Source organism: Microcaecilia unicolor, chromosome 10, assembly GCF_901765095.1.
Source record: "Microcaecilia unicolor chromosome 10, aMicUni1.1, whole genome shotgun sequence".
Classification (NCBI taxonomy): Eukaryota; Metazoa; Chordata; class Amphibia; order Gymnophiona; family Siphonopidae; genus Microcaecilia; species Microcaecilia unicolor.
The window spans coordinates 131,723,841-131,740,284 of NC_044040.1; the positions used below are offsets into that span (position 1 = coordinate 131,723,841).

The following is a 16,444-nucleotide window of genomic DNA, read 5'->3' on the forward strand; positions in this document are numbered from 1 at the left end:
GCAGCAAATTAGCCCACCATGGAGAGGTATATACATGTGTCTCTTCAAAACAGGTCATGTATAGACAGGCGAGCGACGGGGCTACAGTAGCCCCCATCGCTTGCATTTGCAACCCAAAAGGTAAGAAAGAAGAAAGAAATCTGAAACAGAAAAGCAGGAATGCCACCATCTTGGACCTGGCCATTTGTAATTTTCACTGTCTGTGTACACTCGAAACATCTAGGGTGGATATTTCAGTCTCCTCCATCTGAAGGGCATGACAACTTAGAGTCTCACACAAATATTGCTGAAATAGCTCCTTCAGGAGTATAGTTGATAAATAAGAGAAGTTGAATACTTGCAAGTTCAAACTTCTCAACTTATTCTCACATGCTTCAAGCTTCCTGTTTTGTGTCCAGACAGAATACATTTTCCAGAACTGCAGTTATGATTCCTCCAACACCATAATTTTTTGTGAGTGAGTCTTCTCCGTGCTTCATGCCCAGCTACAGAAGATCATAGAGTACTGTTCTTTCTATTGTTCCCATTTTCTCACTTTAAAAATGAAGTTATAGCCAGTCATATTCATTGAAATGTAGTGTTTCCTGGTAATACTGATGGCAAACCCAACAATCCTCTCCATTCTGGGAACAAGTCCCCTCCTGCTCTTGGCTTGCTTCTCCTTGAAGTGGCTAGAGTCACAGATTCCTTCAAATTTGCTAAGAGCCAACTATCCTTGTAAGGTACTTTGTAAGGTAACAGAAAATCACTTATGCAGTAATTACCCCAGACTCGGTTAGCATAAGGGGATGATCAGTACCTTAAAAATATAGCCCTTAAATTCTGGTAAGGCTGTCCACCAATAAAAGAAATAATGCCAAAGTGGAAATATATTATTTATTATAGATATAAAAATAACAATATGGCAAAATGCAAAGCAAGTTACAAAACTCTGTACATCTGTACATTACCCAAAATATACTGATTATTACACACACACACATATATATATATATATTGTAACTAGGTCACCCTTCCAGGTGAGAGCCGGGGTCGACCCTGCTTAGCTTGGCTAGCTTTTCCCCGGTACGAGCTGCAACCACCGCCTTGCTGCACTGCTTGGCCTAGTTTAACTGCTGCCCAGCAGACCTGCGCCCAGGATCAGCTCACGACTGGGACACACAAACTCCAGCAGTCTTATAGTTCTTGAAAACCACAGGTCTTTATTCTCTCAGCATCTTTTAATACAGCTTTAATCTTCAAGCAGTTTCTTCATCAAGAATGCAAGAGTCAGTTCAGTTTTTCCACATTCAGCTTATTAACACAGTCCAATCTTAACTCAGAATATCACACCCAGCAAACCTTTGTCTTGCTCCCAATTGTAGCCTCCCCTCATCAGCACTATCTTCTACCCTTAGATAGTTTATGGGTTAGCTTCTTCCGCCAGTGGCTTCCCCACTGGATTATTTTATCCTCTCCAAGTATGCACAGCTTGGGCCACACTCCCGCCACCAAAGCCTTTACCTTTCCTGAGGAAGTTTGAGCAAACCCTCCAACCTCCATGCACTCCACTTTACCTTCTCCTTCTACCTCCTCTTTATTCCACTCCATCTCCTCCTCCCCAAGCTCCACCAGCTGTTCCCCATCTCCAGGATCAGACCTCATCTCCCAATCAGTCACTCCACCCTCCCCCTCCTGGGAGTTCAGCTGACCCTGCGCTGGCTTCTGGGAAGTGTAGTTTTTCTCCTGCATTACAGCTTTCCCTGGCAGTTTGATCCCTAGAGGGCGCCCTGTTCTCCTAGCTGGGCTGAATGAAGGGGATGATGCCGGCTGAAAGACCCACTATCCCCTTTCCCTCGCACCAGCCCTCCAGAGTGCTCACAATATATATATATATATATATATATATATATATATATATATATATATATATATATCCCTGAGAAAACCAATTAATTATAGGCAAAATTCTCCATTGACTTTGAGATTTCAAGATTTTGTGGAGAACGCCTCTGCTTATTTCTCCATTACAATATCTTTGTTTTCAGTATCAAGGTATGTACTAATCTATGCTGATGCTTTTGCCATGCATTATATAGTACCATATGATTTGAGTTTGACTATAGTTTCATGTGTTAAGACATTTTACTAACACCATATTATTTGTTCTAATATTCATTTATTTGTTGTATTAGCATTTTATAAGTTACTTTTGAACATTGCTATATGATTGACTGAAGTATTTCCTTCTAGTTTTCATTTTCAAAGAGTGATGAATAATGCAGTGAATGAACAACTTTTCACACCAAGAAGACAGCAAACAGGAACAAGGTGGTCCACAAGATGGTGATGACAGGAGAGACTTAAAACATGAAGAGTGGACACAGTTCAGGAACAAAGTCAAGAAAATGTCTACAAAACACATCCAGAATTTCAGGAACAACTGGATCTGTGGTTAAGTAAAATAAAAATTAAAAATATTCCACCAACATGAAGAACAACATTCTTGGGAAAAGGAATCCAATAGTCATGACTAGACCAAGGAAAACATGAGGGAAGAAGGGAAAGAAAAGTTCAGAACCACAAGTGGATTGGGAAGCAAAAAGTCAGGAACATCTTGAAAAATGACACCAGCTCAGGCATTGCTTTGCTTAACCTTTCGCTCTGGAAACATTTGACTCGGGCGCCTCAGAGACTGTTATTGACCTGCTTGACTTGGGAGCATCGGCTTGGGCATTGTTTTGCTTAAACATTTTGCCCTGGGAGCATTCGGCTTCGGCAGGGCTTTGCTTAAACCTTTTTGCCCTGGGAGCATTCGACTCGGGCGCCTCAGAGACTGTTTACTGTTGTGCTATTCTTTGCCTCCGGTGAGTGGAGTGGTCCGCTCTTATTTCCTCACCTGCGGTGCAGGTCTTCAAGAGACTATTTTAAGTTCCTTTTGCTTTGTGGCTTACATGAGAGTCCTAACAGAATGAACTGCTGCCTGACTGCCAGTGGTCTTACCGCTTCCAGCTAAGTGCCCTTTCCTTTATCCCGCCGGGGCGGGCCTTTGCTTAGCTTCTTATGTTCTTATGTTTGCTTTTCCAGTTTGGTTAGACTGTCCTCCTATTTGCCATTATTGTATGCTGTATGTTTTTGCTTTGCTTTAGCTAGTGTTAGGATGTGTAGCTAGGCTGCTTAATTTTATTTCCCCTCTCTTGTTTTCAAAGCCATTTGTTTGCCCTGTGGTCCTGTGTTCCTTCTGCTGCCAATAAAGCTACCTTAGTTCACCTCCACTTACAATCCAGTCCAGTTCTTTGGGATACTCTTGTCTCTATGGGACTCTGTCTACCTAGAGGTGGTAGGGTGATCCTCACTCAGTCACCTCTGGGCCAAGGGCTCACAAATGTCACAATTAATTCTGTATAGCAAATTAATAAGTAACAACATCTACTTACTGAACATTATTTCAAAAATAAAACACTCCTGTGGAACAATTGAGGAGTGGCAAAAATGTCCATGAGATCGAACAGTAACTTCATAACCCAATCCTTGTCAGAAGGTAACACATACTTTGTCAGGATGGTAATGATGGTACAAGTTGGCAATGATGGCAACATGCAGGTCAGTAAACCAACAATCATAGGAATCTCCAGCAAAGAAATCCTTGTACTAGTATAACAACTCAGTCAACTGCATCTCCTTTTCTGCATTAGCAGTAGAAGCATCAGCTTCTTCCAACTGATCATTCACCGTGGCAGCAAACTTGGAAAAAGGCTGGTTGAATGGAATCTCAGGTTGCTTTTCAGTGTCGATGAAGTTGCAATGGAATAGACTACTCTAGATGTCCCAAGAGGAAAGTAGTCTGTCAATGATAGACAAATGCACCCCTACAGCAGGAAAGGACTCTCCCACCAGAAATCCAAGAGTTCCTCCCGCAGAAACAACAACTTCATCAGGCTGATGATTGGTGACCAACAAGTGAAATGAGGCAGTAGTGATCTCCAGGCATAGAGCACCGCATCAAGACACAAGTCAAAGTCCTGAAAGTGCTCATGAGAAGTGAAGAACACCACCGTGTCCAAGAGTCTCTGGCCATGTTTCGGCAGACCTTGAGAGAAAGGTTTTCCAACCTCCCTGGAAGCCAAACATCTTCAGTGCACATTGCCTCACAGACCTGAGGGTTGGTCAATTCAGACTTCAGGCTGGCACTCGCAGTCTGGAACTCCAAAGGCTTGGAAAAAAGTTGGATGAGGGGAGATATGATTGAGATTTACAAAATCCTGAGTGGTGTAGAATGAGTAGAAGTAAATCAATTTTTTACTCGTTCCAAAAGTACAAAGACTAGGGGGACACTCGAGGAAGTTACAAGGAAATACTTTAAAACAAATAGAAGGAAATATTTTTTTCAGTCAACGAATAGTTAAGCTCTGGAACTCTTTGCTGGAGGATGTGGTAAAAGCAGTTAGCAAATCTGGGTTTAAAAAAGGTTTGGACAAATTCCTGGAGGAAAAGTCCTTAGTCTGCTATTGACTGCTTGCCCTGGGATTTGTTGTACGGAGTGTTACCACGATTTGGGCTTCTGCCAGGTACTTATGACCTGGCTTGGCACTGTTTGGAAAGCAGGATACTGGGCTAGATGGACCATTGGCTGACTCAGTATGGCTACTCTTATGTTTTTATTTTCTTATGTACCTTGTATTCCACCCCAAAAGATGTGGCTCACCAATTCCACATAAACTCCCTGTCTGACAAGGCAATCCAAACCCAAACATAAGGGCTGCTGCAGGCCTTGGATAATATAGAAGTGGTGGGCGAAAGTCTTCATACCCAAGGTCAAGAGTAATCTGTAAATCCCCATGAGAGGCATGGCATCTTGCCCAGGTACCTGCACCAAAGTGACACTTGACAGATGGAATCTGAACAGACTTCACAAGACTTCGGTAAAGTGGTTCACTGAGTAACAACAGATAAGCTTGAAGAGGCTAGACTGTGACTGTCAAATCATCGACTCTCTCAGTGAAGGTCAGAAAACATACCAGTATGTGACATGTCAGAATTGGAAAGACAAGAAGAGAGCACCTGAGGTACATCCTTGGCAGCATTCAACTGATCACATGCAGCAGGTGAGTCTTTTAGAACAATCTCCAAATTATCAACATAAAGCACAATATCAGCCATCAGATCATTCTTGATTCTGATTACTTTACCATGCTCCTGGCCACCCCTCGGAGCTGTTTGTCAGGCTTCTCACAGAAGCACAGGGTTTGTGAGCCCTTTGACCACTGCTGTGGAGCGGCAGTGGCAGGCAAAACCACCCCCAAACCAGAGGCAAGGCAGAACAGGACCGGAACCCCGGACTGGAGTTGCAGCAGAGGCAAACAAGCTGGGACAGGCAGAGCAGGAACAGCTAGACTTCACCTGCGCTTGACCGCCATTCCCCAGGAGTTGAGCCCCTGGGTGCAGGCAGCCGGCAGGACTTACAGGACAGGGCAGGAACTGTATATCAACAGGAAACACACAACAGAGTCAGGACTAAAAGCTGCCAGGCAGCCACTAGGACAGAAACACAGACAGGTGAGAGTCAGGACTAAAAGCTGCCAAGCAGCCACTAAAAAGGAACACAGACACAAGACAAGGAAATGCAGACCAGAAACAAGACTAGGAACTAAGCAATAAAACCAAAGCTAACTACACACAAACAAACTAGAACCAGGCAAGAAACTCAGACTAGAACTGGACTAGGCAGAAGTGCACAGAGCACACCCACATACCAGGGACCTTAGACGATGCAAAGGCAAACACAGAAGTTTCCAGGTGGCTAATAAAGCCCATCAGCTTTTGAAGTTCATTCAGCTGCAGGAATCACAAGGCAGCTATGGGTGCTGTTCAGGCACAAACAAGAAAAGCAAGTCTGGCAGGCTGGAAGGTCCGGACTGGGCTGAAGTCTGGAACGTGTGACAGTTCATAGCAGCCACCGGTTCAGGCCACCAGAGGGCGAGGTGAGCACAGACAAGGAAACAGTCACCACTGTGACACTGTCTCTAATCAGAGCTCTAAAAGGTGTGGGTTTTCCGAACTCTGGATATTTATTCGAATGGAAGTATCCCTAAGCTCTACAGAGCTGGAGCCTCCAATTCTGCACAAGCATTTTAACTCTCCCATAAGGAATTGGGCAGTTATCCAAAATAGGTTGTGGCCTCTTCAAAAGATTTCCTATGAAAAAGTCCTCACTTGCATTTGTGATGATGATTGCCTCAAGATGTAAAGAAAGCCAAACCTGTTCCATTGTTCCAATGCTCTTATTGCCAGAAGCCAGAAGTGACATATCACAGGGCATAAAATGCAGTTTAACCTGGTCCCCACCCAACAGAGAAACACATGTTGGACCAACAAAGGCAATACATACCTGGGGTTCATAGGCATAAGTTTACCCAAAAGGACTTGTGTTCCCTGATGGTATTCAATGAAGAAAGCTACTCCAAGTCGATAGACAGGTCACCTGTGAATGCAGCAACAATCTTCTCAATGGCAGCAGATATAGCACTCACTTGCACAGTAGAGACAACAGCTTGCAAAGAAAAAGGAAGAGCATTAGTCGTGAAAATGGTCCCTATCATAGGCGCCGACTCCGTGGGTGCTGTGGGTGCTCGAGCACCCCCAATATTTTGACCCGCCTGAAGTTCCCTTCCCAGCCAGCCCGACCTGCCTGGTGCCCGCCCTCTTCTCCCTCAACAGTCCTCCGCCTTCGCCTTCCTGCTTGCCGCCCAGAATTTAAAACTCATCTTACCTCAGGGCCCGGCGGCAACAGTGAAAGGTGAGCAGGCTCGACGCTTCAGCCTTCCCTTCTCTCTCAGCTCTGGTCCCGCCCTTGCGGAAACAGGAAATGAGGGCGGGACCAGAGCTGAGAGAGAAGGGAAGGCTAGAGCGCCGAGCCTGCTTGCCTTTCACTGCTGCCACCCGGACCCCGAGTTAAGATGAGTTTTAAATTCTGGGCGGCACACAGGAAGGTGAGGGCGGAGGACTGTTGAGGGAGAAGAGGTTGGGCTGGGGTTGGGACTGGCACTCGGAGGAGAGGGAGGGAGGGAGGGGGGCCTGGAACTTGGAGGAGAGGGAGGGAGGGGGCCCTGGAACTCAGAGGGAGGGGGCCTGGAACTCGGAGGAAAGGGATGGAGGAGGGGGGCCTGGAACTCAGAGGAGAGGGAGGGATGGAGGGAGGGCCTGGAACTCTGAGGAGAGGGAGGGATGGAGGGAGGGCGGAGGGAGGGCCTGGAACTCTGAGGAGAGGGGGTGCCTGGAACTCTGAGGAGAGGGGGTGCCTGGAACTCGGAGGAGAAGGGGGAGAGGAGGGGAGAGGAGGGGGAGGGGGAGGAGGGGAAGAGGAGGAGGAGGGGGGAATGCACCACCTGTAAAAAAAAAAAAATTTCAGCACCCCCAATCATTTTGAAAAGTTGGTTCCTTTGGTCCCTATGCCACAAATGTCAGAGATTGCAAAATGGTATGTTGCACATTTATATATACTTTAGAAAGATGTCCAAGTGGGAGGGCTAAAGATGTCGATAATCAAGCTGTTGATGTTTTTGAAATAGCTGGCAGCTGTAAACATTTAAGGCTCTAAAATGTCTATGCCTGCCATTTTACAACCAGCTCATAAATGTCTTTGATGTAATAGCAATGTAGGACATTTTGAATCAATACAATCTGTTCTGAGCCAGTAGCTGCTGAACTCCAATAGGCTGCCCAATGAAGCATTGTCCCCTACATTGTGAATACCTGTGGGATGTATCTTGAGGGTGAGGAGCGTGACACTATCTCAAATTCCTCTTTCGTATTCCTCTGCCTCCCATTTCCCCATCTTGCCATCAGCATAATCTCTCTTCTTCCTCTTCATCTCCCTGTTATCCTCCCTTTCATTAAGCCTCATTACCTCTCCATCATGTCCTCCCTTCACCCTGCTACACTCCACTCCACTCCCACAGTTGTGAGTAGAACAGCGGTACGTCAGTTATTAAACATGCCAATCTGAAAATATACTTATATAGAGTTTCACAGTATTTATATAGTATTTATATTTTATTGTTTCTACAACTTTACTACTTCTTTCAAAACAGTTTACACCATCTTCTTTTATAATTACTAAAAATTTTATTTTGTTACAATATTTTGATTATCATTTATTATTAATTTGGTTTTTTTTCCTGCTATTATTGAAATATTTATATACGCCTATGTTTTTTATTCTTTATTGCAATATTTTAACTCCATTATTGCAAACTCTACATTTGTTCCCTATTTTCTATCATATCAAATTTAAGATTTTGCTATAATACATAAGGCCTTGACTCATAAGGGGCCCAGAGTTGTGGCCTCATTATTAAGGCTATATCAATCACCTAGAGAATTGAGATCTGAGAATTTTTGTTTTTATTAGTAACATAGAAGCATAGTAACATAGTAAATGACGGCAGATAAAGACCTGTACGGTCCATCCAGTCTGCCCAACAAACTCATTTTACATGGTATGTGATATTTTATACGTATACCCAAGTTTGATTTGTCCTTGCCATTCTCAGGGCACAGACCATAGAAGTCTACCCAGAACTCTTGTATTAAGTTCTGAAGCTAATGTTGAAGCCCCTTAAAATTTACACTCCAGCCCATCCCTATCTATTCAGTCACGATCAGGGCATAGACCATAGAAGTCTGCTCAGCACCGGTTTTATTTCCCAATTACCGGCATCGCCACCTAATCTCTGCTGTGGATCCATTCCTTCAATACAGGATTCCTTTGTGTTTATCCCACGCATGTTTGAATTCCATGACCATTTTCATCTCCACCACCTAACTACCAGTAAATACCATTATGAGAGACGAGGAGCATAATCAAACGGGGCGCCCAAGTTTTCATGAGGGCGTCCTTGCAGGACGGCCCCGTAAAAGGGCGGGGCAACCCATATTATCGAAACAAGATGGGCATTCATCTTTCATTTCGATAATACGGTCGGAGACGCCCAAATCACGAAATTTAGGTTGACCTTAGAGATGGTCGTCCCCGATTTTCGGCGATAATGGAAACCGAGGACACCCATCTCAAAAACGACCAAATCCAAGCCATTTGGTCATGGGAGGAGCCAGCATTCATAGTGCACTGGTCCCCCTCACATGCCAGGACACCAACCGGGCACCCTAGGGGGCACTGCAGTGGACTTCAGAAAAAGGTCCCAGGTGCATAGCTCCCTTACCTTGGGTGCTGAGCCCCCAAACCCCCAAACCCACAACTGTACACCACTACCATAGCCCTTATGGATGAAGGGGGGCACCTACATTTGGGTACAGTGGGTTTCTGGTGGGTTTTGGAGAGCTCACATTTACCACCACAAATGTAACAGTTGGGGGGGGATGGGCTTGAGTCCGCCTGTTTGAAGTACACTGCACCCACTACAACTGCTCCAGGTACCTTCATACTGCTGCAATGAACCTGAGTATGGCATTTGAGGCTGGCATAGAGGCTGGCAAAAAAGTATTTTTAAAGATTTTTTGGAGGATGGGAAGGGGTTAATGACCACTGGGGGAGTAAGGGGAGGTGATTCCCGATTCCCTCCGGTAGTCATCTGGTCAGTTCAGGCACCTTTTTGATGCTTGGTCGTGAAAAAAAATAGACCAAGTAAAGTCACCAAGTGTTTGTCAGGGACACCCTCCTTTTTTTCCATTATCGGCTGAGGACACCCATCTCCTAAGCACACCCCAGTACCACCTTCGCTACACTGCCGACACGCCCCCATGAACTTTGGTCGTCCCAGCGACGGAAAGCAGTTGAGGGCACCCAAAATCGGCTTTTGATTATGCCGATATGGGTGACCTTGCGAGAAGGACGCCCATCTCCCGATTTGTGTCAGAAGATGGTCGCCCTTCTCTTTCGAAAATTCACCTGAACATGTCCAGACTTATGGAATTTGCATCAAATAACTAATTTTTTTTAATTTAAGAAGCATCTTAAAATGCATTTCTTTCCGCTTGCTTATCCCAGTGGCTAATTGGATGATGATGAATGATTACTATGTTACTGGCCACTTTGTTTGGTAATGGATGCTCTTATATCTGCTGCTCTTTTATTAGGCATTTGCTGTTATAACATCAATATCACGAATAGTGTCTAACTTAGAGGTTCTTTTACTACGGCTAAGTGCTCGCTAAATGCTGTACATCCTATTTTATACATATGGACCACATGGCACTTAGTGCACACTAATGTCCATTAGCATGCACTTTACATTTTAATTTTATTTTATGTTATTATGATGATGTTTTTTTTTTAATATTTATTTATTGTTAATTTACATTTTGTTATATTGTTTTATTTTAATGCACTGAGTATATTAGTTATAACCCACTATGATCATTGTATATAGTGGGCTACAAGTTTTGGATAATAATAACAATAACAACAACAAACGTAATGTTGCAATTATTGTGCCATACTTTGGGCACGATTTTTGGAAATGCATGAAAGAAACTGAATACTATGTTAGGCTAGATTAAAAGATAGGTGAAGAAAGGAGAGCCAGAGTAAAGAGAAGGGAGTGAAATGAGAAATAAAGACAGCCCTGAGAGGAACTGGGTAGAAAGAAAGGGATTGGAGCAGGTAAGCAGTGCCAAGGGAACAAAGATCCAGGTATGATGGCAGTATTTGAATTTGATAGGAGTTCTCAGTGCAGTCCTTGGGACACCCCCCAGCTAGTCAGGTTTGCAAGATATCCACATTAAATATGCATGAGATAGATTTGCATACAAATATACAATACATACAATGCATGCAAATCTCCCATTCATGCTTCTTTCTCACTGATATCCTGAACACTCAACTGTTTGGAGATTGTCCTGAAGATGACTTGAAAAGCACTGGACTATACCATGTGTTGTATAGACTGATATTTCTTTGCATGCTGTATGAGACATTATTTTCTAGACTGATGCTTCTTTGCGTGATAATATTGGCTACTCTAATTCATGCTTCCCTTCATCTCTCATTGTTATATAGAAACCAAGGTTTTCAGATAGTGCCTGATTTGAATGTGACTCCCTGCCATCCTGTGACAAATGTTATGTTCCTGAAGACACATAAAACTGGCAGCAGCACTGTCCTAAACATCATGTACCGTTTCATTGAGAATCACCACCTCACTGTGGCTCTCCCAGTTAAGGGAAACATTTTTAACTATCCTTGGCCTTTCAAAGCAGCGTATGTGAATGGGTTCCCTGATATATGGCAAAAGTACAACATGATGTGTAATCATCTGATGTTTAACCTAATAGAGGTAAGATTCAGCATTCTGGGAGATCAGTGTAACATTGTGCAGTGGGGCATCTACATTTTTATTGAAGTAAACATTAGAGTTCTCTATGGCAATGGCCATTGTTTTGCAGATTAGTAATATGCTACCTTTCAATCTACGTGGTATATCTGCTGTGCACTTTTTTTCAACCATGTATTACCTGCAGCCCTATACATATTAGACAAAAGGCTCTGCAGTCAGTGAGTTTTTACATAATAGCAGCCTGCAAACTGTGAACATCCTGACTTGGATGCTGTATGCAAAATGGTCTTCAGAAGGACTATAATGGGGGTACCTATACTTTTCCTAAAATAGGACTCATAGTACATTTTGGGACCACCAAGGTAGCCAGTTAGGATGGGTGGTGAGGCCCAGGGAAGGCTATGTGTTAGAATTACCTTATCAACAATATATTGAAAATGCTATAGAAGATCTATTATCAAATACAACAAAAACAAAATAAAATTACACTTAAAATAAATTCATAGCCTTCCAGATTAGCCTACAGACGTGAGGGAAATCCAAAATACTAAGCTATGAGGAAATGGATTCCAAGGATAGGGAGGTGGGGAGAGAATAAATATGAGAAGCCCTGAACCTTAAAATTGAGTGCTGTTATCTATCCTTATACGTCTGCACACATCAGACCTACTTATTACACCCATTTTCTTGGTATTAGCAAACAAACAAAGCTATGTGATTTAAAAAAAGATATGCAAATTATTCTACAGATTCACCATATATTTATAGGCATGAAAAACTATGGGCTTCTTTTACTAAGCTGCGGTAGTGATTCCCATGCACCATATGCGACGAAGCCCATAGGATTTGAATGGGCTTCATTACATTTGCCGCACCAGGAATCACTACCGCGGCTTAGTAAAAGGAGCTCTATGTCGGCAATTTTAATATAGAACCTAATTTTGGGCCTCATAAAGGGGCACACTTAGCATTAATTCTGTAATGACTTAAGGGTTTAACTACACCATTATAGAATATTAGCAAAATGCCAAATCAGTGTGCTAAAATATAGGTATACCCACTTTCAACAGGTCAAAGGCTGGCATGTCTATGTGCCTAACTGTGCCATGCAACTGATAATGTTCTATAAGTTGTTGTATTGTTTGGTGACGCACACATGCTCCATCCTTTTATATGCTCTCCTGACAGTTATATACTAAGCAATTTAGGTGCACTGTTTATAGAATAGTGCCTAGTGATTACAAATGTAACTAACAATCACGCATGTAAACACTACAATTCTATAAATGGGGCATACTATTGGTGCCTAAATTTAGGCAACAGCTTATAAAATTGCCTTTCATGAATTGTGCCACACCTCCCCCATAGAAACTACATTGTTACATATTCAGAAACTGTTTTCTATACCCATGAGCCTTTTTACATAAAACTGGAAAATCCAGATTTTGCCACCAAAAATAAAAAATCACAGCTGCAAAGCCAAAGATACAGTAACACTATGAAGTTTTTATCTCAGGCAAAGATGAAGGTTTCTAGTAACGTAGCTCTGTTAACTTTGTTACCCAAAGATCTTTTCAACATATTTGTCATGTCCAAGCTGCCCAGTTAAAGATTCCCACTTTTCTGTTCCTTACTCTTCCATTCTTCTTCCAGCAGGTAGATAATCAGAATTATTGAGAGGCAGGATAGCTTTCTCTGGATCTTAAAGAATTTCATTTAGATATTTCTTAAAACATTCTACTCCTCTTACTTTAGTCTGAAATTTTCTGAGTCCGCTCGTTCTGGCCTGGCAAGATAATTTGAGACCGAGATTGTACAACAGTTTGAGAGGTTTAAGTCAATAATAAAGGAATACTGGATTTAAAGATATCAGAAACATAGAAATATGACAGCAGATAAAGGCCAAATTGCCCATCCAGCCTGCCACTTATTCATATAATTCAGCACAAAGGTGGCAAGCCTATCTGTGGGGCTGGCAATAGAATAAGGACTAAGATGGTCTCCTGTAACACTTATGTCCATTCTTACAGGATTTCTTTCAATTAAGACTCAGCTTACATATTCCATTTACTTCCCTAATTATGATTTCTGCTCCTCTACTATTCTTCCCACAGTGATTTATATTCTAGACTCACTGATCACCTTGCAATCTGTAGTCCTGCCTCCAGAATATTATTTCCATCAGTCAACAGGGCTGATAGAAATCTCAGCTTTCAAGCCACAGTCTATTCCCTTTACTTCCTGTAGAATAGAACCACAGACATGTTGAATAAATGCTGCATAAAATCAACAATAGAGAGCAGCCAATTTACAGGAGGCACCTAGATTTCAGAGGTGAAGCTCCTCATACCTTCCCTCCCATAGGCGCCCGGTATAAGAGGCTTGGACAGGCTAAGCCTCCCCTGCTGTGCTCTGAGAGGTTTAAATTGTTGATTTACCTCCAATCTCACAGCAGGAGCTGCAGTGAAAGCCCTCTAGCCTTGTGTAACCAATTGTAGAAATTGGTTTATGGTTTGTTTACCTTACTGCTAGGAGAGCAGGGGGAGGGGGGGTTGGCTGGGTTGCCAGGGAGATATTTAACAAGGATGACTTCCTGACCTGCACTGAGAACAGATAGCAGCAGAATCGGACAACCAGACAACAAAGGTAGAAAAGATCATTTTATTTTCATTATAGTGTTTGGAATATGTCCACTTTGAGAATCAGGTGCTCAACATTAAAAGTTTATATTTATTTACTTATTTATGGCATGTTTATATTTATTTACTTATTTATGGCATTTTATCCCACATTAAACATGAATTAGAATGTTTTACATGAGAATTGTGATGATATGATCCCTTGTTTCATATTGTTGACGGTCTGCATTTTCCGTATGGGTGGTATATTGGTGTATTAGGTTCTGCCCAGTGTAATATTTATGGTACAGTAAGGTTCTGAGTGTGTTTTTGCACAAAGTTGTGCAGTGTTTTGCAGTTGAGCGATTGTGGTTAGTATATGCTTTGAGCAACCACTTTATTCTTTGACATATGATACATATCTAATATCTAAATTTAATAAAAGGTATTAATTGTGACTTTTATTTTTATTTATTTATTTTTTTCTGTGTGTTATCAGACAATTATGGATCTAAGCTCCACCCCTGGCCCCACCCCTAACCCCGCCCCTTTAGCCTCCCCAAACAGTTGGGCCACCGACCGCCTATGTTCCCTCCCATTTTGGCATTAAAAACAATACACAGCTAAAGAAGACAAAAAAATGACAATATCCATAATATTACAGCTTTAAACTGTTCAGTCTTAACCAACAGTAAGGTAACTTTAAAATGTTTGATGAAAGGACCTCCAGTGACAATAATAGCAAATGGCTGCATGAATGCAGAGCTCACTGGGACTCACGGAAATCTGTATTAATCCTCCTTATCTTGCTGTGTTAATCGGGCTGATTCTGACACTAATAATTATTTAAACATGCTTCAACTTGGATTGCTGATGCCAGGCAGGAAAATGAGCAACATTAAGATCTACTTTCTAGTATCTGGCCATGATAGCATATCTAGCATACAGGCTCCCTCAGTATGGCGGAGCATGTGGAATCTGGCGGAGAAGGAGACAGTTCAGAACTCGATTTACCACTGAGTACACAGCAATCTGGAATTGACCCGATCACCAAACAGGAAATTCTATGGATGTCTGGCATGAAAGAACTCAAAACGCAGCTAGTTGATCTACATGCAAATGTGGGAGATGTGGGCAAGTGAGTGGAGGAAGTCAAGCAGCATTTGGATGAGCAGCAAACAAACATGGACAGTGTGATTTGGCATGCGGATAAAACAGAGCGCCAAGCTGAAACTTTGTTAGAGAGACTTGAATATATAGAAAATAAATCAAGGAGGAATACTTTGAGAATTCAAGGAGTACCAGAAATGGAAGGTGAGGAAAATTGAAAAAAAGCTTGTACAATAAATCTGCACCTCTGTACTAGCTTATGGCCCAGATGGGCAGCAGGTGGACAGCCCCATCACAATCAAGAGGGTGCATTGTGCTCTGGATCCCCGTAAAAATAACCTTCCAAGGGATATCTTCGCTTGCCTCCACACTTTCACTATTAAAGACATGATTATCCATAAAGCCAGAAAAATGGGAAACATGTGGAGGGGTATAATCGAAAGGGACGCCCAGGTTTTGTTGAGGACGTCCTCGCAAAACGTCCCAATGCAGGGAGGGGAACTTGTATTATCGAAACAAGGTGGACGTCCATCTTTCGTTTTCATAATCAGGTACGTCCAAATCTTGAAATTTAGGTCATCCTTAGAGATCGTCGTCCCTAGACTTGGTCGTTTCTGATTTTCGGCGATAATGGAAACCAAGGACGACCATCTCAGAAACGACCAAATGCAAGGCTTTTGTCATGGGAGGAGTCAGCATTTCTTGGGCACTGCAGTGGGCTTCATAAATTGCTCCCAGGTACATACTGTAGCTCCCTTCTGTGCTAACCCCCCCACAAAACCCCCTCAAAACCCACTATCCACACTGTACACCACTACCATAGCCCTTACGGGTGAAGGGGGGCACCTAGATGTGGGTACAGTGGGTTTGTGGTGGGTTTTGGAGGGCTCGCTGTTTCCTCCACAAATGTAACAGGTAGGGAGGGGGATGCACGCACCCACTAAATCTGCTCCAGGTACCTGCACACTGCTGTGATGGACCTGAGTATGACATCTGAGGGTGGCATAGAGACTAGCAAAAAATATTTTGAAAGATGTTTTTTGAGGGTGGGAGGGGGTTAGTGACCACTGAGGGAGTAAGAGGAGGTCATCCCCGATTCTCTCTGGTGGTCATCTGGTCATTTCGGCCACTTTTTTGTGCCTTGGTTGTAAGAAAAACAGGACCAGGTAAAGTCATCCAAGTGCTCGTCAGGGACGCCCTTTTTTTTCCATTATGGGTCGAGGACGTCTATGTGTTAAGCATGCCCAAGTCCAGCCTTCACTATGCCTCCGATACGCCCCCTTGAACTTTGGCCGTCCCTGCAACGGAAAGCAGTTGTGGTCATCCAAATTCGGCTTTTGATTATACCAATTTGGATGACCCTGTGAGAAGTACGCCATCTTCTGATTTGTGTCAAAAGATGGGCGTCCTTCTCTTTCGAAAATGAGCCTGTAAGTGGCAGGG

The 16,444-nt window shown here is 43.0% G+C and overlaps 1 protein-coding gene across 1 annotated transcript in view; it reads left to right on the forward strand.

The window, feature by feature from the left end:
• The window catches only part of LOC115479148 (galactose-3-O-sulfotransferase 2-like), a 338,036-nt gene that overhangs the window by 269,189 nt on the left and 52,403 nt on the right, over positions 1-16,444 (forward strand). Inside the window, exon 3 of the mRNA XM_030216927.1 lies at positions 10,997-11,273. Coding sequence (XP_030072787.1) covers positions 10,997-11,273 — 277 coding nt within the window. The remainder of the gene's footprint in view (positions 1-10,996; positions 11,274-16,444) is intronic.